Here is a 24436-nt window from a genome sequence, read left to right as displayed (position 1 = left end):
TGTTTAGGATAATCAACTAGAGAACTAATCGGTAGAAGAAGAATTTGATAATCTATGCTTATCTTAAATGGTTTGATAGGTTATGCTTATGAATTCTAGGATTATTATCATGTTGTTGTTCTTATCATGAATAGTAATTTTAACTTAGATGATAATTTGATAGGTTACACTTTCCTTAAATGGTTTGATAATCTATGCTTAATAAATCTAAGTTGAAATATGATAAAAAGAGAATAGTTTATATTTTATAATTAAAATTGGTTAGTGGATTATATTCTAGATTTCTTACCTCTTTTGAATCCTTCATCTTAACTTTCTTAAATTTTCTTTTCATTTTTGGTTTTATTTCTTGATTTTATCAATTCATATTTCTTGCCTTATGATTTCATTTATTCTTTAATTCTTCTTTCTCTCCTCTAAAAATCAATTTATTACCTCTTGCATATAAATCAAAATAACCACTCATACAATCACACTTATTCTTTATTCCTAATTGTCACGCACAAAATATAAGAACCAAGTTTAATAATCTCTTAAAATCACCTTCTTCGTGGGATCGATATCTTTTTATACTATAACTTGATAAATTGTGCACTTGCAATTTTGGTACATAATTATGCCGCATCAAGTTTTTGGCGCCGTTGCCGGGGAAGGTGCTAAAATAGGATTTTATTAACTTGATTCTTTAACTTGTGTATTTTTCTTGTGAAGGAACCGCTTGGAGCTTGAAAATCTTGGATTGAAGATCAAGAATTTGGAGCATTGCTTTCGGGTAAGTCTTCTTTCTAGTTTTCAATTCCACCCTCTTTAGCTAGCTTCACAATTAGAGACAATTAGGATTTAAAAAAAAAGATTTCATTTTTTGTTGACCATAATAAAATCCATCTTTCACTTAGATAATTAACTAACAAGATTATTGTTGACCATAATTAAAAAAAAAGATTTTCTTTTATCATTCTTTTTAGTCGCTTTTAATTTCTAGGGTTGCATTTCATATAGTGTAGGAATTCACCAAAGTGATTGTTGCACTTGATTTGGAACACACTTAAAACATTCTTAAGGGCAAAACCCCAATCAAGATAAGGTAAGGGATTTCATCACCCTTTCCTTATCCCACAAATCACTAATTCCTCACTTCACAAATCCAAGCCTTCTAAAACTCATTAGACGTTGGCCCCTAAGGATTCGAGCTCAATAAGGAACAAGAAATCCTTAAGTGAACGGTTTAAGTTTTCTCAGAATAGTTGGTGTCTAAGGCAAGGTTTAGGGGTTGCGTAAAGCGCTCCGCAAGGAAAGAGGTACTTAATTGATCTTTGATCACCCTCTAGTACTATCCTTACCTGGCTAACTATCTGGGTAAAACTTTGATCTTTTCACTGTAGGAATTTTTGGTTAGGAGCTGGTCTAGTGGAGTTAGGCTAAACCCTAGAGTTAGAGTTGATTGAAAAGTGATTGCCTTGATTTGTTTTAGTTAGGATTTTTCTTTTTCTTTATCCTCTCATATTAAAAAAAAACTAATTTTCTTTCTTCTTTCCTTTATAAAAAAAAAATTTCTTTCTTTCCTTAAAAAAAAACTAATTAAAAAAAAAAACTAATTTTCTTTCTCTCTTCCTTTAAAAAAAAACTAATTTTGTTAAAAAAAAATTGTTTTGGTGTATGCAAATTTGGGTTCGGGATAATTTTCATCGTTTAATCCGTGTTGAACCAATCCAACGGAAATGGCAAATTCAACCAGGTTTCTTCGGATATGTGTTAGCCCATTGCAGAAAATGCAATTCCACTCTTGCATATAGACTGCCCCCGAAGTATAAGTGGGGGCAAATTGTTTCGAGCTTAGACGCGTCATTTCACTTAACATGCTTCCCCAAATTCCTAAGGTAAATGGAAACAGAAAGATGCATATATTTTATCTGGAAGTTTGAGGAAGTAACTGATATTTATGATTAAAATGAGAGAATTAAGCTGAAGATGCGATTAGCTTAGATTTATTCCATTTGGCTCTAAAGGACAAAGCTAAAAATGGCTTGTACAGCGTTACGCGATAATTCATCTAACTTGGGAGGAATTTGTCCCCGCGGGATTTTCTCAAGAAATTTTTACCGCTATTCACAAAACGGGGTAAAGCTTAGGAGACAGCTTCAGGAATTTCCAAATTGTCGCCCGCCGGAGGAGCATTCTGGAAATACTGTTTGACCGATTTAAAGATCTTTTTAATCAATGTCGCCTGCATCATGGTCTAGAAAAATGGCGATTGTGCCGAAGGTCATTTAATAAGGATTGGACTATTCTTCAAAACATCTTTAGAATCGAGTGTGTCAGGCAGATTTTATGAGAAAACGTCGGATGAGGCTTGGGGAATTCCGTAGACGAGTCTGATCCGAGAAAACACTTGCAGGTGGGAAATAACTGTGATGACCAGGGTTTTCAGTTCCTGTTGTTCCAAATCTAAGTCTAGTGTCTTTCCGCTGCGAAGGTCAAACAGTTGCATCTGAAGGCGCAAGAAATGGCCGACGGATTCTGGCGGAGGTTAGAAGGCCTTAGAGTTAAGGAACGAGCTCCGGCTCAAATCGAATTCATATTTCTGCCTACCCGGGATGTCATAACTGCAGTCTCCTACCGCCGTTTTTTAGAGGAATGTCGCTCTGTTAGAAACAACCATGGCTTTAGACACAGCATGCAAGCTGGCAATTCCAAGCGGCCCTAGAAATGATACATTTTTCTCCAATCATCCACCACTCTAAATTCCTTCATGCAAACTACCGGCCAAGTGCTCAACTCGAACACTCAAGCCATAGCCCGGTTAGAAACCCAACTTGGCAACTAGACGCTACCGTGAGTGAGAGAGAAAAAGGAAAATTCCCTAGTCAACCTGTTGCAAACCCTAAAGACACTGGATCCAGTTCCAACAATCCATCTCAATTGAATGCAGATAGACTCAAACCTAGGAAAAACTCCTCGCGGGTTGAGAAAATCCTAGAAACATTCAAACAGGTCAAGATCAACATCCCTCTCCTAGATGCAATCGAACAAATTCCCTCTTATGCAAAGTTCTTGAAAGACTTATGCACTAAGAAAAGAACCACCAATGTTCCCAAGAAAGTCTTCTTAGCTGCCAACCTCAGTGAAATTTTTTCGAAACCCATACCATTGAAATACAAGGACCCTGGTTGTCCCACAATTCCATGCGTCATAGGTAACACTCACATTGATAAGGCACTTTTAGACTTGGGAGCCAGCGTCAACCACCTTCTGTATTCAGTCTATCAACAGCTAGGTGTAGGAGAACTTAAACCGACAAGATGCACTCTACAGTTAGCTGATAGATCTGTAAAAATTCCCAAAGGAGAGGTAGAGGATGTTCTGATCAAAGTTGGAGAGTTCATTTTCCCTGTTGATTTTATTGTCTTGGAAACGCAGCCCGTTTCCAATCTCAAAAGTCAAATCCCCGTCATTCTAGGAAGACCGTTCTTAGCCACCTCAAATGCTTTGATAAACTGTAGAACCGGTCAGATGAAATTATCTTTTGGGAATATGACTGTTGACCTCAATATCTTCAACTTAGGGAGACAGCCTAGTGATCCATCTGATGAACCCATGGAAGTGAATTTCATTCAAGGAATATCCAGTGAACAACAAGAGGGAGAATGTGAGTCAGATTCCAATGCATCTGATTTAATGATTGAGGAGCTTTCTGATGACAAACTTGAGATAGAACCGCTGGTCAATCATGTTTTTGCCGTTGGCTGGCAACGAGAACCTTTAGAGATAGAACCCCGAGTCCAGCTTCACCCATCTGTGGAGGAACCCCCTAAGTTAGAGCTCAAACCTCTACCCGAAAATCTAGAGTATGCCTACTTAGGGGAGAACGAGTCTTTACCAGTTATCATTTCTTCTGAGTTGACTACCGGTCAAAAGGAAGCTCTCTTAGCTATCTTAAGAGAGAATAGGGAAGCCATTGGATGGACCATGGCTGATATCAAAGGGATTAGTCCAACCATCGTTCAACACCGAATCCATTTGATAGATGATGCCAAACCTACTAGAGATGCTCAACGTAGGTTAAACCCAGTGATGAAAGAAGCAGTTAGGAAAGATATTCTGAAATGTCTCGATCATGGGATCATCTATCCTATTTTTGATAGTTCATGGGTGAGTCTAGTCCAAGTTGTTCCAAAGAAATCTGGGATCACCGTGATCCAAAATGAGGCTAATGAGCTGATTCCCACTCGAATCCAAACCGGATGGCGAGTTTGCATTAACTACCGAAAGCTCAACTTAGCCACTCGGAAAGATCATTTCCCTCTTCCTTTCATTGACCAAATGTTAGAGCGTTTAGCAGGACACGAGTTCTACTGTTTCCTGGATGGATATTCAGGTTACAATCAAATCCCTATCGCTCCCGAAGATCAGGAGAAAACCACCTTCACTTGCCCGTATGGAACATTCGCATACCGACGCATGCCTTTTGGCCTGTGCAATGCACCGGCCACATTCCAACGTTGCATGATCAGTATTTTTTCCGACATGGTAGAGCGATTTCTCGAAATTTTCATGGATGACTTTTCCATTTTTGGTGACACATTTTCCCAATGTTTGCATCATCTTAAACTGGTCCTAGAACGGTGTAGGGAGAAAAATCTGACTCTCAATTGGGAGAAATGTCATTTCATGGTCAAACAAGGCATTGTCTTAGGACATGTAGTTTCCAATAGGGGAATCGAAGTGGACAAAGCTAAGGTAGATCTCATTTCCAATCTCCCTCCTCCCAAAACTGTCAAAGATGTCAGATCATTTCTTGGTCATGCTGGTTTTTACCGACGTTTCATCAAGGATTTCAGCAAAATTGCTAGACCCTTGACCAATCTCTTAGCCAAGGATACATCATTTGTCTTCTCTCCCGACTGCCTCAAAGCTTTTGAATATCTGAAAAAGGAGCTAACCACAGCTCCTATCATTCATGCACCGGACTGGACCTTACCATTCGAACTGATGTGTGATGCATCTGATTCTGCGATTGGAGCTGTTTTAGGACAACGGTTTGATGGAAAACCGCATGTGATCTACTACGCCAGTAGGACTCTGAATGATGCCCAGCAAAACTACTCTGTCACAGAGAAAGAGTTTTTAGCTGTAGTCTTTGCCTTAGAAAAATTCAGGTCCTACCTCATCGGTTCCTTAACCAAAGTTTTCACTGATCATGCCGCACTAAAGTATCTTTTGACCAAAAAGGATGCTAAAGCACGGCTCATTAGATGGATTCTCCTTCTTCAAGAGTTTGACATTCAAATTCTTGGCAGAAGGGGAACAGAGAACCCCGTAGCAGATCACCTCTCTCGACTCCCAAATGCACCAACATCAACCGTTCCAATCAATGAACATTTTCCAGATGAACAACTCCTAGAAATCCAATCTGTTCCCTGGTTCGCCGACATTGTGAACTACATAGTCATGAACCAGATCCCTTCCCATTGGTCCAAATAGGATAGATCCCGTTTTCTCTCCCAAGTAAAATACTTTTACTGGGATGATCCATATCTGTTCAAATACTGTCTTGATCAGATCTTTAGGAGGTGTGTTCCCACTGAAGAAACTAGGAGTGTTCTATCCATCTGTCATGAACAAGCCTGTGGGGGCCACTTTGGTCCCGGAAAAACAGCTGAAAAAGTTCTTCAATCTGGGCTGTATTGGCCCACTCTCTTTAAGGATTCATTCGAGTTTTACAAAACCTGTAACCGCTGTCAGCTTTTATGGAAGGTCACTAGAAGAAATATGATGCCCTTACAACCCGTCTTATCCGTTGAACTTTTTGATCTGTGGGGTATCGATTTCATGGGACCATTTCCAAATTCCTTTGGAAATGTCTACATTCTAGTAGCCGTTGAATACATGTCAAAATGGGTTGAGACGGTAGCTTGCAAAACTAATGACAACAAGGTCACTGTCAAGTTTTTGAAAGAGAACATTTTTGCCCGGTTTGGAGTACCTCGAGCGATCATTAGTTGATAAACGGTACCATTTCTGTAACCGTTCTTTCGAGCTTTGATGAGGAAATATTCAATGCACACATAAATTATCACCACTCCTTATCAACGGCCCAAACCAGGGACAAGTAAGGTACAAAACAGACAGATCAAGACAGAATCTTAGAAAAACCCTGAGTTAATCGATAACAGAAAGATGGTCTGTAAAAATTATGTGATGCTCTGTGGGGCGTATAGAACAGCTTTTAAGGCGCAAATTTGGGGATGTCAGCCATACAGATTAGTGTTTGGGAAAGCTTGCCAACCTACCAGTAGAATTAGAACATCCGAGCAATGTGGGCAATAAAACAGTTGAATTTGACTCAGACTGCAGCAAGTAAGAAGCAGATTGCTCAATAAAAATGAGTTGGAAAAAATTCGAATGATGTCATACCATAAAACTCAAAATTTACAAAAGAGAAAACAAGAAAAAATTTTTCATGACAAATCATTTTTGCGAAAAAGATTTCTCGTCACAATGGACAGAAAGTTTTATTGTACAATTCAAAATTGGGCATCTTTTCCGGGAAAAATTAAAGATCAAGATGGACTGGTCCATTTTTTGTTAAACGAATTTCCACAATGGAGCTGTCGAGGATAAGAAAATCCTAAAAAATGATAATATTTTTTAAATAAATGGTCAACGTCTAAAACCGTTTTTAGAATTTTCCTACGCTCGCAGAGGAAGAGGTGTTGGTTCTTCATGAACCTCATTATCTATAAAAAAAACTAATTTTTCTTTTCTCTCTTAAAAATATAAATAAAAAAAAAGTTTTGAATAATTAAAAAAAACAATAATATATACATATTTTGCCTCATTTTTGGCTTTTCACGATAAATATATATATATATATATATATATATATATATATATATATATATATATATATATATAATTTAATATATATAATATATATATATAATATATATATATATTATAAATAACTATTAATATACAATTATATAAGTATAGTATACTATTTCTTAATTTTGATAATAAACGAAAAAAGGAATATATATAATATATATATATATATATATATAATATTAATGAATATATAATACTATACATATATATATATATAATACATATTTTCTCACCTTTGTTTGTTCACTAAAGCAAAAAAAACAAAAACAAAAAAACAACAACAAAATTTTCATAAGTAACATAGCCCAAAAAAAGAAAAAACAAATATAGTGTTGGCCAAAATTTAGGCCAAAAAAACAAAACAAAAAACTACAAAAAAAAGAAGAAGAAATCGTATCTTGGCCGCTGCCCAACACCATGGAACTTGGGCCATCGATGCCAGCATCGTATGCCCGCATCTATGGCCCGCATCGATGCCTAAGCCCATCTGCACAAAAAACCGGCAGCCAGTTTTTTTCCTTCCCCACTGGCTTTTTTCACCCATCTTCCAACCCGATTTCTTCTCCCCCCCCCTCAAACCCTATTCAACCCCACAAGATCAACAGCAATTTTGGGTAATTTCTTGGGCTTCATTGCCACCTCCAACGCATCTCCCCAAGGTATCTTTTCTAACTTGATCTTGTAATTTCAATTTTTTTTTGTAATTTTTGAATGTATATTTGGATGATCTTGTGGTTGAATCATGGGTAGTAATGAATGATTATTTTGTGTTGATTCATGATCAATTTAGGGTTTAATTTGGGGATTTGCAAAAAAAAAAATTAGGGATTTTTTTTCAAAATCCGAAAATTGGGGGATGTTTATTCAAAACCCGAAAATTGTAGGGGGCTTTTTGCAAATCCAAAAATTTATTGGATGTTTGAACTTGGGGTATTTTGTGCAAAAATTGAAAATTTCAAAAAAAAAAGAGTTTTTCATGCAAAATCTGAAATTTCTTAGGGTTTTTGTGTAAAAACAAATAATTGGGTAAGTGATTTCAAATTGAAAAAAAGAAAAGAAAAAAAAATTGGGTGTTTTATGCAAATCAAAAAAAATAAATAAATAAATAAAATAATAAAAAAATAGGGGGGTTTTTGCAAAAAAAAAGAATTTGGGGTGTTTTGTGCAAATGTGAGTAATTGGTCAAATAAAAGTCTAATTGGATACGGCTCACATTCGGAATTTGTACCGGATATTTTATTCAACAAGTGCACGGTTTAGCTTATAATTGTCATTTCAACATGTATGCTTCACCGATCAAGTTATCAAAAAAAAAAAAAACATTTTTTTGTTTTGTTCTCAAAGAATAATTTTGTGGGAATTTATTGTCAATTCTGATAACTTGAAATTAACTCATGTTGAACAATTTGTAGCTAAAAAAAAAAGAAAATAATGAAATTTTTTTTTCTTCCTTTTTCTTTTCTTTTCTTTTTCTGTAGATGCCTCCCAGAAAGAAATCTCGAGCAAGTTCATCATCATCTGATCCATCTGATACCGACATAGATAGACCTACTATTTTAGCTAGAATTGTGGGTCTTAACATTCATTTTGAGAGGGGATTTCAGATGAGTGCACTGCATACATATCTTAACATTCATTTTGAGAGGGGATTTCAGATGAGTGCACTGCATACATATCATTCCACAGTCACCATGTTATCTGCAGTAGGGCTTAGGAGCATGATGACTAAACCCTTAGAAAAAGCCAACATTTCATTAGTGCATGAGTTCTATTCTGGATGGGAGATTGATCCAGATAGAGAATATTCAGCTTTTTCTATCGTGAGGGGTGTTAGTGTTATTTTCGATCTTTCCACTATCTGTGCTACCCTTGACCTTGCAGAGCCACCCACTGATGTACCAGATTACTTCCATTTAGCCTCCACTTTACAGCCTGGTACACCAGAATACAACAACATGTCTGCAACCTTGTGTGGGAGGGTCTTTACATCTAGTTTCGGTTCAGGAAATCTCAAACCAGAATATAGATTACTTAATCTTTTCCTAAACTTTGATTTGAAACCCACCACTGCATACTCCGTCATTACCCCACACGATATTCTCCTTCTCTTTTGGATAGCCACTGGTCAGCGATTTGATATAGCGAGGATTATATTTATATGGATGCGCTCATCACTGGAGAATGTGTTAGATTGGGTCAGGACACAGTCTGCATCACGTACTCAGCTTATTTACCCCTATTTCATCACTAGACTCTGCCATAGATTTCATGTTCCAGTATTCGCAGAGGATAGGTTAGAAGCAGGGAAGGGGTTACTAAATGATCAGACTGTGAGGAGGAGCATTTCAGGGCGAGATCAGTCCGGTCCTTCAGGTAGAGAGCCTCCTCAGCACCAGCCAGCTACACATGACCCCACTCGAGAGGAGATGGATACGATGCGGAGTCGCATGGACAGGATGCAGATACAGATACACAGGATGCAGCGGCATATACACGAGATGCATGGTCAGATCAGCTACTCTACCGATACCCTGGCATATTTGGCGAGAGGATGGCAGAGAGAACATGGAGATACAGATGGACCTCCACCTGAGCTTCATAGTTATATCACACCATTTCAGCCAGATGATTTCCCAGGAGAGGATGAGGCGGGACCGAGTTCAGCAGCTACCGCTGATGATGTGGATGACGATATATCAGGAGATGAGCAGTGAGGGATGTTCTTTCTACTTTACCCAGTCTTTGATTTTTTTTGGCATGTACTTATTAAACTGTGATATTTTGGATATTATGTGCATTGAGGACATTGCAAAGTCTGGGTATGGGGGTGTAAGCTAGTTAAGCTTTTGTTTTGCTAGTTAGTATTTTGTTTTAGTATTTTTTTTTCTCTCTCTCTCTCTCTCAGCATTTATCTTTTGTTAGTAAAAAAAAAAAGATTCACTTGCCAAATTAATAGAGTTAAGTAATAATTGATCAAATTGATAGATTTTAAATTTTCTAATTCTTAGTTAGTGACATATTCAAGTTCACCTTTTATGATAACTCCAAATAAAATTCTTAAGAAATGATTTTTCAACTAGTATACTTTACTTAAGTCTTACCTTAGATTTTTAATTAAAAATAATGAAATTTTTGCATGCTTAACTTAGAGTTGAAAATATTTTTTCAAGTTATCTTGATTTACACAATTTTTTTTAAGACTATATATACTTACACATATATATATTAAAAAAAAACTAACCTTATAAAAGAAGAGTGCGAAAAATGGACACCAAAAAAAAAAAACTCTTAAATTCAAGGTGATTCTATCTTATAAAGCCTAAGTTGACTGAGCAATTAAGCCAATTAGATGGGCTTCTGTGCCTTAACACAGCCGATGAAGCTCTGCTTGAGCTTTAAGCCGGCGAGTTCTCAAAGGAGCTCGCCTGCAAATTATTTTACCCGACAAAAATTTAAGCTTGCTCCAAAATGAAATCCAAAGCTCGCCTGGAAATTTCAAAGGCTCGCCTGTAGGATTCCTAATTCGAGCTAGCCTGAAATTGAAGAACTCGCCGAACCGAGTTGAGGTCGCCTGAAATTCGAGCATGAAACTCGCCTAAATAGAGGCATCGAGCTCGCTTGTAAACAGAAGCTCGAGCTCGTGATAATCACATTTTATTACAATTTTATACCCTTATTATCTATTTTATATGAATAAATATACCATTAATAATTGTTGTTAACTTAGTTTGCATTTAAATGAATGAAAATATAAATAAATATTATTAAATGTAAAAACCCCTTAAAAATCTCTCTTCTCTATTTTGTAGCATTTTTGAAGCCCAAAGCCCATCAATGATTACACCAAAAACTTGGCGGACTTGGATGCAAACAAAGATTGGTTTTTTATGCAAAGTTGGAATGATTGGTTTTTTATGCAAAGATCACATGATGACCGGATGCTTTGGAATTGTGTGGGCCGGACTGCTGCAGAGTTGATTTTGATTTTATCATGGGTTTTTGGGCCGGACTTCAAACACTAATTGCTGCAAACTTTCAAACACCAAAGTAGGCCGGATTTTCATTTTGAAAATCAAATCCAATGGGCCGCAGCTACTTGAAAAACCAAAGGCTGAAGATTAAAGTCAAATGAAAAAAAAAGAAAAAAAAGAAGAAGACCGGTGATGCATTGGAAAATCACATGGGCTGAAAATCAAATATTTGGGTTGCTGCTGGACTTAGGCTTGGAATTTGCAAAAAAATCATTGTTGAAAATCAAATGAAGATTGGGCCTTGAAAAAATCAAATTAAGAAGAACAAAAAGCAAATTCAAAGGTGAAGATTGTTGCTTGGGGCTCAAGACAAATCCAATGGCTCATATTCATTGAAGATTACTATAAATAGGGGTAGAGGGTGAGGGGTTAAGAGTGTGAAAATTTTGTAAACTCCTTTTGGAGAGGAGGGCTACTCTTAATTGAGAAGGCCTTCCAAAAATTATAACTTTAGTTGCAATTAATAAAAATAATTTTTTCCTCTTTAAATTTGTTCTTTCTCCTCTTTATGGAATGATGAGGATGGAGATGAAGAGCAATTTGAAGGTTTGCATTTCTTTTCTCTTTTATTTCTTTTTAGTAATTTCTTTATTATTGCTTATTAGTTAGATTTAAATTCATGCTTGTAGTGTAGATTTATTTTCTTCTCTTTTTATTTCTTTTTACACTTTAATTTGTAGAATAGATTTATTTTCTCGCATTTAATTTCTGCAATTTCTTTTGTAGTTTAGATTTTTATTTTCTTTGTAATTAGATTTATTTCTTGTTCATAGTTTAGATTTTTCTTTTCTTTTTAAATTTGTAATTAGTTCCTTTTCTTCTTTCTTTAATTTCTTAAGATGTGAATTTAATTCTTGTAGGAAATTTAGAATTATATGAAACTAGTCTAATTTGTTTTATATTGTATGAATTATTCTCTTATACTTAAAATGTTCATGTTTAGAATAATCAACTAGAAAACTAATCGGTAGAAGAAGAATTTGATAATCTATGCTTTCCTTAAATGGTTTGATAGGTTATGCTTATGAATTCTAGGATTATTATCATGTTGTTTTTCTTATCATGAATAGTGATTTTAACTTAGATGATAATTTGATAGGTTACACTTTCCTTAAATGGTTTGATAATCTATGCTTAATAAATCTAAGTTGAAATATGATAAAAAGAGAATAGTTTATATTTTATAATTGAAATTGGTTAGTGGATTATATTCTAGATTTCTTACCTCTTTTGAATCCTTCATCTTAACTTTCTTAAATTTTCTTTTCATTTTTGGTTTTATTTCTTTATTTTATTAATTCATATTTCTTGCCTTATGATTTCATTTATTCTTTAATTCTTCTTTCTCTCCTCTAAAAATCAATTTATTACCTCTTGCATATAAATTAAAATAACCACTCATACAATCACACTTATTCTTTATTCCTAATTGTCACACACAAAATATAAGAACCAAGTTTAATAATCTCTTAAAATCACCTTCTTCGTGGGATCGATATCTTTTTATACTATAACTTGATAAATTATGCACTTGCAATTTTAGTACATAATTATGCCGCATCACATCCCTTCGGATCGCCCTTGCAACAGAGATGACGACAGAAGAACAGCATCAGAAGCGTCTCGAAGAGCTTGAGAGGCTGGATGAAAAGCGCTTGGAAGCTCAACAGCAAATTGAGTTTTATCAGGCCAGGATGTCTAGGGCTTTTAACAAAAGAGTCCGACAGAGAAGCTTCAAGGAAGGAGATCTGGTCCTCGCTGCTCGCCGACCAATAATCCTCACTTCCAAGAAGAAAGGTAAATTCGAACCCAAATGGGAAGGACCGTTTGTAATAGACACAGTCTATTCAAACGGCGCATATCGCCTGATTACTCAAGAGGGCGCCAGACAATTAATGCCAATAAATGGGAAGTTTCTGAAAAAATACTATCGCTAGTATGTTCAGGATAACCCATTTACCGGGAAGTTCCTTGAAGAATATTACACTTAATATTCTAAAGGATAACCCAAAATTATTTTCTCCACCAAAATCCCTCACTGATCAGTTTCAATTGACAGTAGGCCCACCAAAAAAATGTCCATCTGGCCCTCTTGACTCTTTCCATAGACAAGAAGGTCCCCTTTCAGATCAGAGTCTCCTTTCGATAAACGAAAGAACTCCTTTTTCTTCTCTTTGGTTAAATCTTCTCACAGTTATAGCCAATGTTGAAACTTCACTTCGATAAACGAAGAACTCTTTTTTCCAGTTTAGGTAACCAATCCTATAAAAGGCAATTTTATCTAAATTTTCCAGATTCTCGGAGTGGAGATCCCACTTCTAGTTTCTTTTTCCCTGGAAATAGAATATAAAATTCTTCCTTTCCAGAATCAGGGAATAGAATATAAAATTCTTCCTTCTTTGTTTTCCGGGTTCGCCTTCACCCTAAAAGAAGACCGGGAAATAGAATATAAATTTCTTCCTTTCCCGCATTAATCTCTTCCAAAATTTATCGATCTAGGATTCATCCTAGGAAGTTTATCCCGAATCCTAAGCAGGGATAAGTCTGCGCCTAACACGCGCTGCCGGTTTAGTCTTTTTCCGCATAAAAAGATACCAGAGTCCGATTCTGGGGTATTTTATCCTGAAACCTAAGCAAGGATAAGTCCGCGCTTAACCCGCGCTGCATTGCGGCAGGTTGTTATTAATAACACCAAAATCCAGGCCTTACACGCATGGGGAATTTCATCCTGAATCCTAAGAAAGGGTATGCTGACGCCTAACACACGTCGCCGGTTTAGTCTTTCGCCGTAGAAAAAGACACCAGAATACCAGTCTGGGGTATTTTATCTCGAAACCTAAGTAGGGATAAAGTCAACACCTAACACGTGTCGCCGGGTAGCCTATTCCCATAACAAGGGCAAAGTCTATGTATTCGACATCATAGCACGAAGTCTAAGGGAGTTCATTCCCTTAGCACAACGTTACATGCGGGACGGATGTCGACAATCCGCATGCTAGCCCGACTCAAACGGTAGCCGGTAAAGGCTAATCAAACCCGTTGAAGGTTGGGGGTTAGCCAAAAACCCTAAAGTCAACGCCTAACATGCGTCGCCGGGTAGTCTATTCCCGTAAGAAAGACGAGGTCTACGTATTCAATATCGTAGCACTAAGAGTGTTAACTTCTTAGCACAACGTTACATGCGGAATGGATTTAGACAATCCGCATGCTAGCCCGACTCAAACGATAGTCGGTAAAGGCTAATCAAATCCATTGAAGGCTGGAGGTTAGCCAAAAATCCTAAAGTCAACACCTAACACGTGTCGCCGGATAGCCTATTCCCGTAACAAGGGCGAAGTCTATGTATTCGACATCATAGAACAAAGTCTAAGGGAGTTCATTCCCTTAGGACAACGGTACATGCAGAACGGATTTAAACAATCCGCATGCTAGCCCGACTCAAACGGTAGTCGGTAAAGGCTTATCAAACCCGTTGAAGGCTGAGGGTTTGCCAAAAATCCTATGAGTATTATGGTCAATCATTTCAAACGAAATGAGGAATCATAATAAAGATAAAGATAAAAACAGTTTCACTAAGAGAATCAAATGTCAGAGTTTTCAGCAAATAAAATTACACATCAAGCCCATGGCTAAAGATCTGCTGACTAAACTTAGACAGCTTCTCATCATAAGCTTGATTGAGCTCATCCTGCAACTCGGCTCTGATAGACTCTTCATTTGCGGCCAAAGTCTTCACAACAACCTCTTCTGTCTCGACCAGTTGCTGCTTCAGGGACTTCAGCTCATCAGATAAAGCAGTGTGTGTTTGCTGATCATGCAGCTTCGTCGTCCGCAGAATACTCAAGGCCTCCTCTCTCTCACGAAGTTCCCGTTGGAGCTGATCTATCTTGGTCTCACAAGAAGCGATGGAAGAATCAAGCTCGTCAAGTGAGGATGATTTAGTAGCAAGGTTAGCCTCAACTCGATCTACTCGGCCCCGCTGCACCTGAATCTCGAGCTTAGCGACCATCCAAGTACTGCGCCATGACTGTAAACAAGTATCCAACTCAGCAGCAATGAATGAAGAGACACATGCATCCCGGAGCTCGCGAAACATCTGAAGCTCATGCTCTAGGCAAGCAAGGTCATCAACTATAGCCGTCGCCAGATCCGGATATCCTATGTCCCTTATTAAATTTATCATGGAATCAAGGTAGGGTTTAAACTGGTGAAGGGAAAGCCCGTCGTGGAAGAGTTTGCCAAGCATAGCATTCATAAAGGAGAAGAAAGAGCGGACTTCTATGCAGATGACGATCTTCTCAGGGTCATTGTCCGATAACAACTCCTTCACGAGGACATGAAGCCGAGAGGAAGGCCCTACACAAGAAGGAGAAATCTATCAAGAAGTTTTAATAAAGAAATAAAGGATATTCGTAAATTGCTTAATTCATACCTCCTTCTCCTTAAGTCATTGGGGGTAGTGGAGGTGTGACGACTGTAGGTGTATCAACTGGTGGAGTTGGTCTCACAGCCGGCTTAACTGGGTCAGTGTTAACAAAAGCTCCTGTTAAGCACAAGACAGAATGATCAGACACATCACATTAGAGCTGCATTAGCCAAAAAATTGGCTAGTCCTATAATTAACTTGAGAAGAGGCACGTACCTTCAGAAGAACCGTTCTCGGGATCCTGAGGGAGTGCAGGCTCAGGAAACATATCCTCGGGCAGCTGGCCATCAATCTGAGGAGAGTCATACATGAAGTGGAACATAGAAGTGTCCATAGGCAAACCCTCCTCGTCAAAATCATCAACTGAAAAATCTGACACAAGAGGGTATAAGTACGAAAGAATAATAAAGAGACTATGGCCAATGTAAATGAGTTACCTCTCGTAGATGTATCTGGATTCACTGAATCAGGTCCTACATTGGTAGCCTCCCTAAAGTCGGCAGCTTCTGCAGGCTTTTCTACCTGGTACGGTGAGTCAGGCTCACCAGAACATACAAACTCAGGAGGAGCAGGATCGAGACTCATCTCGCCTTCCTCGCGCTCTCCTGCATAGAATGGGAAAGCATAAGCCTGAAATTCTAAACGATCAAGAGAACGATCTATAGAGTAGATATTACCTTTGTCGCTAGCAGGATCATCACCAGCCAGGTCCACCTCAAAAGCTCGCGAATCTGCAGGCGGCTTATGGGCTAATCTCTTCCACCTATCAGCACGGATAGCAGTCGAAGGTCTTGCCCGGGCAAAAGGACGGAGTTCCTCTTCACTATTGGTCGCTGTCCCTGAAATATCGGATAGTGGTCAGGACTAACAATTCGGAAATACAGAGGGAAAAGATGGGTGACTAACCTCGCTCGAAATCTGCCTCGTAGTCTTCAGGATCTCCGCCTGAGGCCTCTCCAGCAGAACTAAAGGCCCTATGACCTTCTGCATCAAGTCGGCGGGTCTTGCCCCGCACTCTCTGTGACCGAGCACCGTCTCGAATCACATGAGAATCAATCTGAGAGGCTTCTTCGGCCACCAACTCTTCAATAGGCTTCACAGGGACAGTCTTATTAGCTGCTAACAACCACCTGCAGCTCAAGAAAGTGAGGTTCAACTGTCGCTCAGCACCCGGGAGACTGAACCTAGCACCAGTGCAGCCCGTCACGGTCCACAACCATGCACGAAGACCGTCCACCAAACCTCCATGAATCAAACATTCGCCATACCGGCTGGAGAACTGCGGAAAGCAAGTGGAGAATGCCCAGCACTTGTGGACCTGTAGCTGCCTCCTAATATCAGAGAATCCTCGGCCTTCCCACTCGCCATTCTCAAGCAGCTGTAGTAAGGGAACAGAGTGGACCATGGCATGCGGTACCGACATCATGTCAGAACGATGAAGGACGAACCAAGCCATCAAATAAATATACGGAAGCTCCACCTTAGTGGTAGGAATCTGAGTCGGCGATTCCTTCTCCTCCCGTGTAAAAGCACCGGAAATCTATCGAAGCCCTCGATGAATGTTAGCCACCATCATCGGAAGAAGGGAAAGTTCCTTTCTGTAGGCAAGTTGAACCGCAGGGTAGAGTACTTCTAGTGGCAGAGCGTCACCAGACTGATACGGGACCACGCATTTCTTTAACCAGATAGCGAGGTAACCGGCAAGAAGGGTCATTGGACGAATCGGCACAGTCGCATGCCATAAAAATGATCTGAACTTGGTCCCTGCAGAAAAGCCGCTCTCAGGACTGCTATTGGTATAGGAGCGAGCGTCAACCTTCTTCAGCAAATCATTGACCTCTGAAGGAGTAAGCGGTGCCAGTTCACAAATAGTTTCACCAGAATTGCTCTCCAGATTCCTGAACAAATAAGATGCGAACTGCTTCAGGCTCACATTTGATTTGGTTCTCTTTGCTAAGGGCTTAGACTGCGCCAAAGCAATGTGATAGTGACAAGTAAGGTCCCATAAAGTCTCGTAACGGTCGGGCATGCGATCCTTCAACTGACTCAATTCATGGTTGGAGGGAAAATACTCCTGATATAACATCTGACCCATGGGCAAACCAGAAATCTTATGCATCTCATGGTGAGCCAAGCCCAACTCTCCATGCCTAGTCAGAAAGGTATTCGAATCCGGATTATAAAGCTCGCATAGGGCAAAGAAATGCCTCGCATGGTGGCCCGAATGGCTGCATAAAGGCCGCAAGCATGTAACTCCTCGCTCCATCGGCTCAAGACGTACTTCGTCATACGAGCCCACTAAAACCTGTCCAAAGAATGGACCCAACCATAGAATCTGTGGCGCGGTGCAGGCATCTCCCGTCCTAAGATAGCGAGGCGATTCCTCAAAGTAGAAGCAGTGGCGAGGAACTCGTTACGAGGCGGAGTATCTAGCCCCAGTACTCCAGGACGCAGTCCAACAATGTGATTCCTGCTCGAACCAGGAACTGCCTGATGAGTAATGTAGCCGCAGTGAACGCTCTCATGCTCCTCTGTTAAACGCCACGACATCTCCCGTTTCACAGCCTGACGCCTGAGCTCTGTCAAAGAACGATGTCGAGGAATCTTCGGCAAATACAGGAAACTACTGTCAGTCCTATGGAGCCATTGCTCGGCTTCAATAAACGCTGCATCAGGGTCTCTGACAGAATCGCCAAACAAGAAATCAGTCTTCCTGAGAGACTGAACAGAACTGGCATCCTTCACAAGAGGCGCATCTGTAATCAACTGGCGAAGGGCTCGATGTCCCCCTTCCTTCACCACCTGGGCAACCTCTGTCGACGTGCCCGGACCAAACTGAAAAGTAAACGGAATAGGCGAAAGATCATCGGACGTCGAATAATACTCGTCATGACGTCCGTCCACAGCATGAGATGAGAACGCTCTAGAGGGATATTCCAATGAAAACAAGCAATTAAGTGTTTGTTAGTCTCAGTTATAAAAGGAAGTTGAACTCATCTTACAAATCGGTAAGATAGAGTCATTACCTTATAAAGGGTGAGACGATTTGGCCACATTGTGCATTTATAAGATAGGGTATATCGACAATATATCCCTGCCTTATAAAGCATAATGCAGCGTCAAAACGCCCCCTTTATTATGAGATGTGATTTTGACCAAGCAAAACCCATCTTTAAAGCGTCGATCCTCACCAAGGAGAATCAAGGCTCTTCTCGATTGCCTCACCAAGGAGAACAACGTGGGGTTAAAAGGACCAAGTTGCAAATTTTTGGAAAAAGAGGGCTAATTTGTAAAATTTCGAATATGCAAAAAATAGCTCACCAGCATATGAAGGAAGCACGCCGTCAGCCGATGTAGCAGGGGAACGACCTCTCGAGACTCGCGACATAATGACCTACAAAATAAATCAAGAGGTCAAATCTAGAAAAAATCCTCTTTTTCTTGCAATTCTACCCCCTGAAAGATAAGCTCAAGGCGCCAAATCATAATCCTAACCCTCGCATGCAATCCCACAAGTTGATAAATTAAATTAAGCATAAAAAAATGCTAAAATTAAGGAGGATATACCTGAGGGAAAGCTCGAAGATCCAATAAAAATTAGATCTTAAAAAGTACTCGAACCATGCGCTCGAGGGGCCTGAGAGAAATTCTAAAAATGAAAGTTTCGAGGGATTTCTCAGTCAAAGATCCAAAGGAAGGCTAGATCTAAGACAAATATCAAGTCTTGAGGGAGAACGGATGCTCGAGGGAAGAGAAATTCAAAAAAAAAGGAGAAAGAGGTGGCCGGCCCTAGGTGAGGGAAAAGAAAAGAGAAAAGACCCCTTTTATAGGGTGAACCGGCCTTGAACCAAACCGGCCTTGAACCGGACCGGACCGGTTTTGAACCAGAATCTAAATTGAAGCTGAACTAAATGTCGAAACGACTTCAAATCGACCGACGATTCAGCCCATCATCTATTCACTCCTCTCCCATATGATCGGAAGAGTCGGAGGATTTTTTAAGCCTAATTACTGTCTTTTTGGGTCATTGTCAGACCGGTTCAGTTCATTTGGGCACAGAAAGTACTCCAATAAGGTATATGAGTATAAACTGTTCCCTAATTTTCATTGAGAAGTTCCTGGAGAATGTTTTCATAAATATTCTTAAGGATAACTCAACAACACGACGCCGGACAACGCATCGCAACGCCAACAATCGATGGTCAATGCTATGTTGAACCAACGAGCACGAGCTAAAGATCAGAAGATTAGGAAACGACTTCAAATTCGAAATTCCGACAACGGTCAGACAATAAATGCAGCACCGAAACCCTTTCAGATATTCGACAAAGCACCGAATAGCCTGAAGGATTGAAGGAATCAAGAACAGAAGCAATTCCAAGATCCCGTTACACCGACTGAAGGTTGGGAAAATCATGTCCAAAGTATTCCAGACTCTTCTATAATAGAACAAGGCTAAAATACTTTGGAGGGGGTATCTGTAGGCATGTAAAATTGCTTATAAGTCCCTTGGCATAGCTCGGCGCGATGATTCGACAAACCATTGAGTGACGAGGCGACAAGGTCAACGAATCGCATTCGAGCAACGGAATGCATCCATTCGCGTGTGGAATCAAGCCAACGGTTCGGGGAGTCAACGAGTCATCCAAGCAAGAGCGGACTCGGATGAATCACGACCGAATCAAGATCGGTTTCGGGCTCGAACTCAGAAGCGGATTTACTGCCAAATCAAGAATCGATTTACTGCCAAATCAGATCAACGAATCAGAGTCTGGATCAACCGAATCATGGATAGAACCGAAAGACGAAAACACGACGGAACCCAACACCGCCTCAAGGTGGCTCGGCCAAAGCCGAGCCACCCTGAGGTGGCTCGGTGGCCGAGCCACCTTGAGGTGGCCGGCCCAGAGCCGAGCCACCTCAAGGTGGCCGGCTGCACTGTGCCCAAGGCACAGTGAGGGTAGCCTATAAATAGGCCCCCTTTTGTTCATTTTCAAAGGTTGGACTTTTGAGAGCCGAAACTCTGCCGGATTGAAGATCGAGCTTAGAGTTTTGAAGAATTGAAGACTTGGACATCCAGATCTGATCCTCGTCGAGCATCCACGTCACAAAAGGTAGGTGTTCGAGAGAGGGGAAGAACAAATCTGAGATCTACACGAGATCACACTCCGGATCTAAGCTTGGTCTTAGATCTGAGATCTACACGAGATCACACTCCGGATCTAAGCTTGGTCTTAGATCCCGAGATCTGAGCGATTATTTCCTTAGTGAACTAATCCCTCCCGGCTATTATTCCCTTCGTGGAATAATACCCGTCAAATCGTATAGATCCGACCGGATCTAGATCGCGCGGTGGTCCACGGATTAACCCCGGCGTTGGCAAAGAACCCACCAAAGCGAGTGACCGCAAAACAGGAGCTCGCGATTTGTTCACAAGGAGAAAGTTGTAAATTTTTTTTATTATTTTCTTTGATTTCGTTGTAACCGGATCTAAAAAAGACCGGATCTTTTGTAACCGAAAAGCAATTACTTGAGATAACAATGAATTCAATGAAGAAAATGATTTTTCCCGCGAACAACCAATGAGGGGGAGCCTCAAAGTTATAAGAATGCCATAACTGACAGTCATAAAGTGGAGTGGATAAGAGCAGATGCAATACTTGCACGAGAATAACACTTATGAACTAGTAGAGCTACCAAAAAGGAGACGAGTCTCAAGGAATAAATAGGTGTATAAAAACAAGACCGAAGATAGTACCTCAATGCCCAACTTAAAAGCCCGATTAGTCGTAAAAGGATTAGGTCAAGAGAAAGGTATTGACTTTAAAGAAATATTCTCTCTAGTGGTAAAGATGTCATACATCCGAGATGTTCTTGGCCTAACAGTAGTGCAAAACTTGGAGATCGAGCAGCTCGATGTCAAGATAGCATTCCTTCATAGTGATCTAGAGGAAGAGATCTACATCGAGCAGCTTGAGGGGTTCAAAGTTCTAGACAAAGAAAACTTGGTGTGCCGCCTAACGAAGAGTCTATATGGTTTTAAGCAAGCACCTAGGCAATGGTACAAGAAGTTCGACTCTTTTATGGCAGAACATGATTTCAAAAGGATAGAGAGTGATCATTGTGTCTTCATAAAGAGTTATGTAGGTGGTGACTTTCTCATACTTCTACTTTATGTTGATGATATGTTGATTGTTAGACAAGATCGCATAAAGATAGCTGCTTTGAAGAAAAATCTAAGAAAGAGCTTTGCTATGAAAGATTTAGGACCAGCTAGACAAATCCTTGGGATGGGGTTCACTCGTGATAGATCAAAGAAGTTGCTATGGCTATCCCAAGAGAGGTACATTGAGAAAGTGCTAGAAAGATTCAACATGCACAAAGCAAAGCCGGTCAACAAACCACTTGCTTGACACTTCAAGATGAGCTCAAAGCAAAGTCCTACAATTGAGAAAGAAATGGAGGAAATGAAGATGATTCCATATTTATCTGTAGTAGGCAGTCTCATGTATGCAGTGATATGCACAAGACCTGATATCGCCTATGCAGTTGATGTTGTTAGTTGATACTTGGCTAATCCGGGGAAGGAACATTAGGCTGCAGTAAAATGAATCCTTTGGTATCTATGAAGTACTTCAAAAAAGTGTTTATGCTTTGGAAATAGAAAACCTGTGCTAGAAGGATACATATTTATCTGTAGTAGGCAGTCTCATGTATGCAGTGATATGCACAAGACCCGATATCGCCTATGCAGTTGGTGTTGTTAGTCGATACTTGGCTAATCTGGGAAAGGAACACTAGGCTATAGTTAAATGAATCCTTTGGTATCTATGCGGTACTTCCAAAAAGTGTTTATGCTTTGGAAATGGAAAACATGTGCTAGAAGGATACCAAAGTGCAATTTACATAGAAAAAAAATTCAACTTTTCATTTCTGTACAAAGCACATTAATACACGGTATCACTAGATCCGAGGACCTCTCGAAGAAAAGCGCATACATCTTGACTAGGTTCACACAGATAAAAACTGGTCAAACATGATGACCAAGGTAATACCATCCAAGAAGTTTGAAGATGGCTGTCAATGTGCTGGTTTGCTACTACCTCCTAATTAAGTCGGGAGTGGGAGATTTGTTTGGATCCCTCCTTAATTGGGAAGATTCTAGAAAATTTTTAAACTTTTTGGAGAACTCTAGAGATGTGTAGAATTCTCTAGAAGTGTGTGGAATCTTCAAAAATATTCTAGAAATGTGTGGAGCCTTCTGAGATGTGTAGAATTCTCTAGAAGTGTGTGGAATCTTCAAAAATATTCTAGAAATGTGTGGAGCCTTCTGGAACACATTCTGGAAGAGTATGGAATAGAATGGAGGAGTGTAGAAATTCCTTAGAAATTTCTAGAAAGTAAAGATATGTGTGGGGAATTCTATAGAGCTAATCTCCATCCTTGGATCAAATTAATCCCTACCACTCATTATGAAGATGGAGTAGTATAAATAGGGGTGAAAGTCTTATTTCCTATCCATCCAAGAAAAGAAAACAATCCACTTCCTAGAGTGAGAAAAAACATCTAATATAGAGAGTTAGAGAGCCTCTTTGAGAGAGAAAGGAGATAGCTTGAGAGTCCTAATCCTCAAGCTCGAGTGAACCACCGAAGTGAGACAATTTTGTAAAATATAAATTCTTGTAATCCTACTATTCTTTTGTGTAGTGGAAGAACCTTCATATTGGTGGAGCATAAACTCTTGTGCTCCCATTACTATCTTAATTTGTAAGTGCCTATCTTAACTTCACGAGGTGGGAAAGTCCGAGTTTTCCCAACAACCACTAATACCAACAAAGAACAGAGAACAAAGCTACGACAACAATCCCCAATCAAATTATTCCCCCAACTCCACTGCCATATCATCGGTTATTGAATGCAAGATTGAAAACTCGAGGAATGGCATAGCCTGCAGCATTGTCGTCAGGGCTTAAAAGATGGGGGATGTTTGTTACAGCATATGTAACGCCGATGAGGTATCCACAGCCAACAAGTCCTGATAAGCTTACTGCTATTATTATTTCCAGAGCTGGACTCTTATTCTTCTTCTTTGTTTCCTCTGTCTGCTAAATTCGTTTATGATGCAAGAAAACATATCAGACTATTCATAGTGAATGTTTTGGGTACATGTTGTGCAAGTGAATAGTTTATGTCCTTAACCGACATAAAAGTTTCAGATTTCAATTTGCTCACTCTCAGGAAAACAAGTTTCCTTGTGAAGCCACTACCTATCAAAAATTCGCTTTTAACTTATGCTTTGTATCCTCTATAAGAGGTAGATTGTGTTTGATCAGGTTTAGCAATAAAAAAGTCAATGCCGACTCTTAAAGTCCACCACTGCCTTGTTTCGAAAATAAATCAGCATGATGCAGATGCAGACCTTAGCTTATCCTGTAAGAATCAAAACATTGGATTTGGATGGATGAACTAATGCCTAAAAAGAAATGTTTTTTTCTTTTAGTGGGTATAACATCTCATTATATACACACTCATAAACAACGCAAAAGACTACAACATATGACGCTGATAGGATATACATATCAACATAAGTTTTAGATGTATTTTTTTTAGCTTTTGAGCCCCAAGAAGTCTATATGATCTCTGCATTACTTCTGTTTGCTTGTTTTCTCTAATGTTTATAAGGTTACTTGGCGCTCAAGAATGCTTTGTTAGGGAGATTAACAATATTATTGCTACATTTGCCTTTATTCAAGTTTATGAATATACTTTTAATTGAAATGACCAGGTAACAAACAAAGATTATGAAGAAGGAAAAAATTCTGGGTCAACTTCATCAAAACAAAAGAGGTCATTTGAAGTAAGTATTGTTGAAAATTTTCAATATTCTAGGTTCATTTGAAAGTATTAATATATTTTCCCTTTTCACATTTTCTCATGTGTAGGTAATGAGCAAAGAATGTGCACTCATTGAGCTGAAGAAACAAAACATAGCTGCTGATCATCCTGGACAGATTGCAAATTTTTTGAGGATGCATCCACAACTGTGAGCTAAAGAACATAACCAGGTCCACAAATGTGCCAAAAATAAAGC

At 39.4% G+C, this 24436-nt stretch overlaps 1 protein-coding gene across 1 annotated transcript; it reads left to right on the top strand.

Moving 5' to 3' along the window:
• LOC109823337 lies at positions 740 to 9726 on the top strand. Its single transcript, XM_020389619.1, has 4 exons — positions 740 to 772; positions 8367 to 8468; positions 8520 to 9569; positions 9691 to 9726. The coding sequence occupies exons 2-4, from the start codon at positions 8367 to 8369 to the stop codon at positions 9724 to 9726; spliced, it is 1188 nt and encodes a 395-aa protein (XP_020245208.1). The 5' UTR covers positions 740 to 772.

This window comes from Asparagus officinalis, chromosome 9, assembly GCF_001876935.1.
Source record: "Asparagus officinalis chromosome 9, Aspof.V1, whole genome shotgun sequence".
NCBI classification, from domain to species: Eukaryota; Viridiplantae; Streptophyta; class Magnoliopsida; order Asparagales; family Asparagaceae; genus Asparagus; species Asparagus officinalis.
Note: the sequence above shows the minus strand (reverse complement) of the source record. Positions and strands in the feature narration are given on the sequence as shown.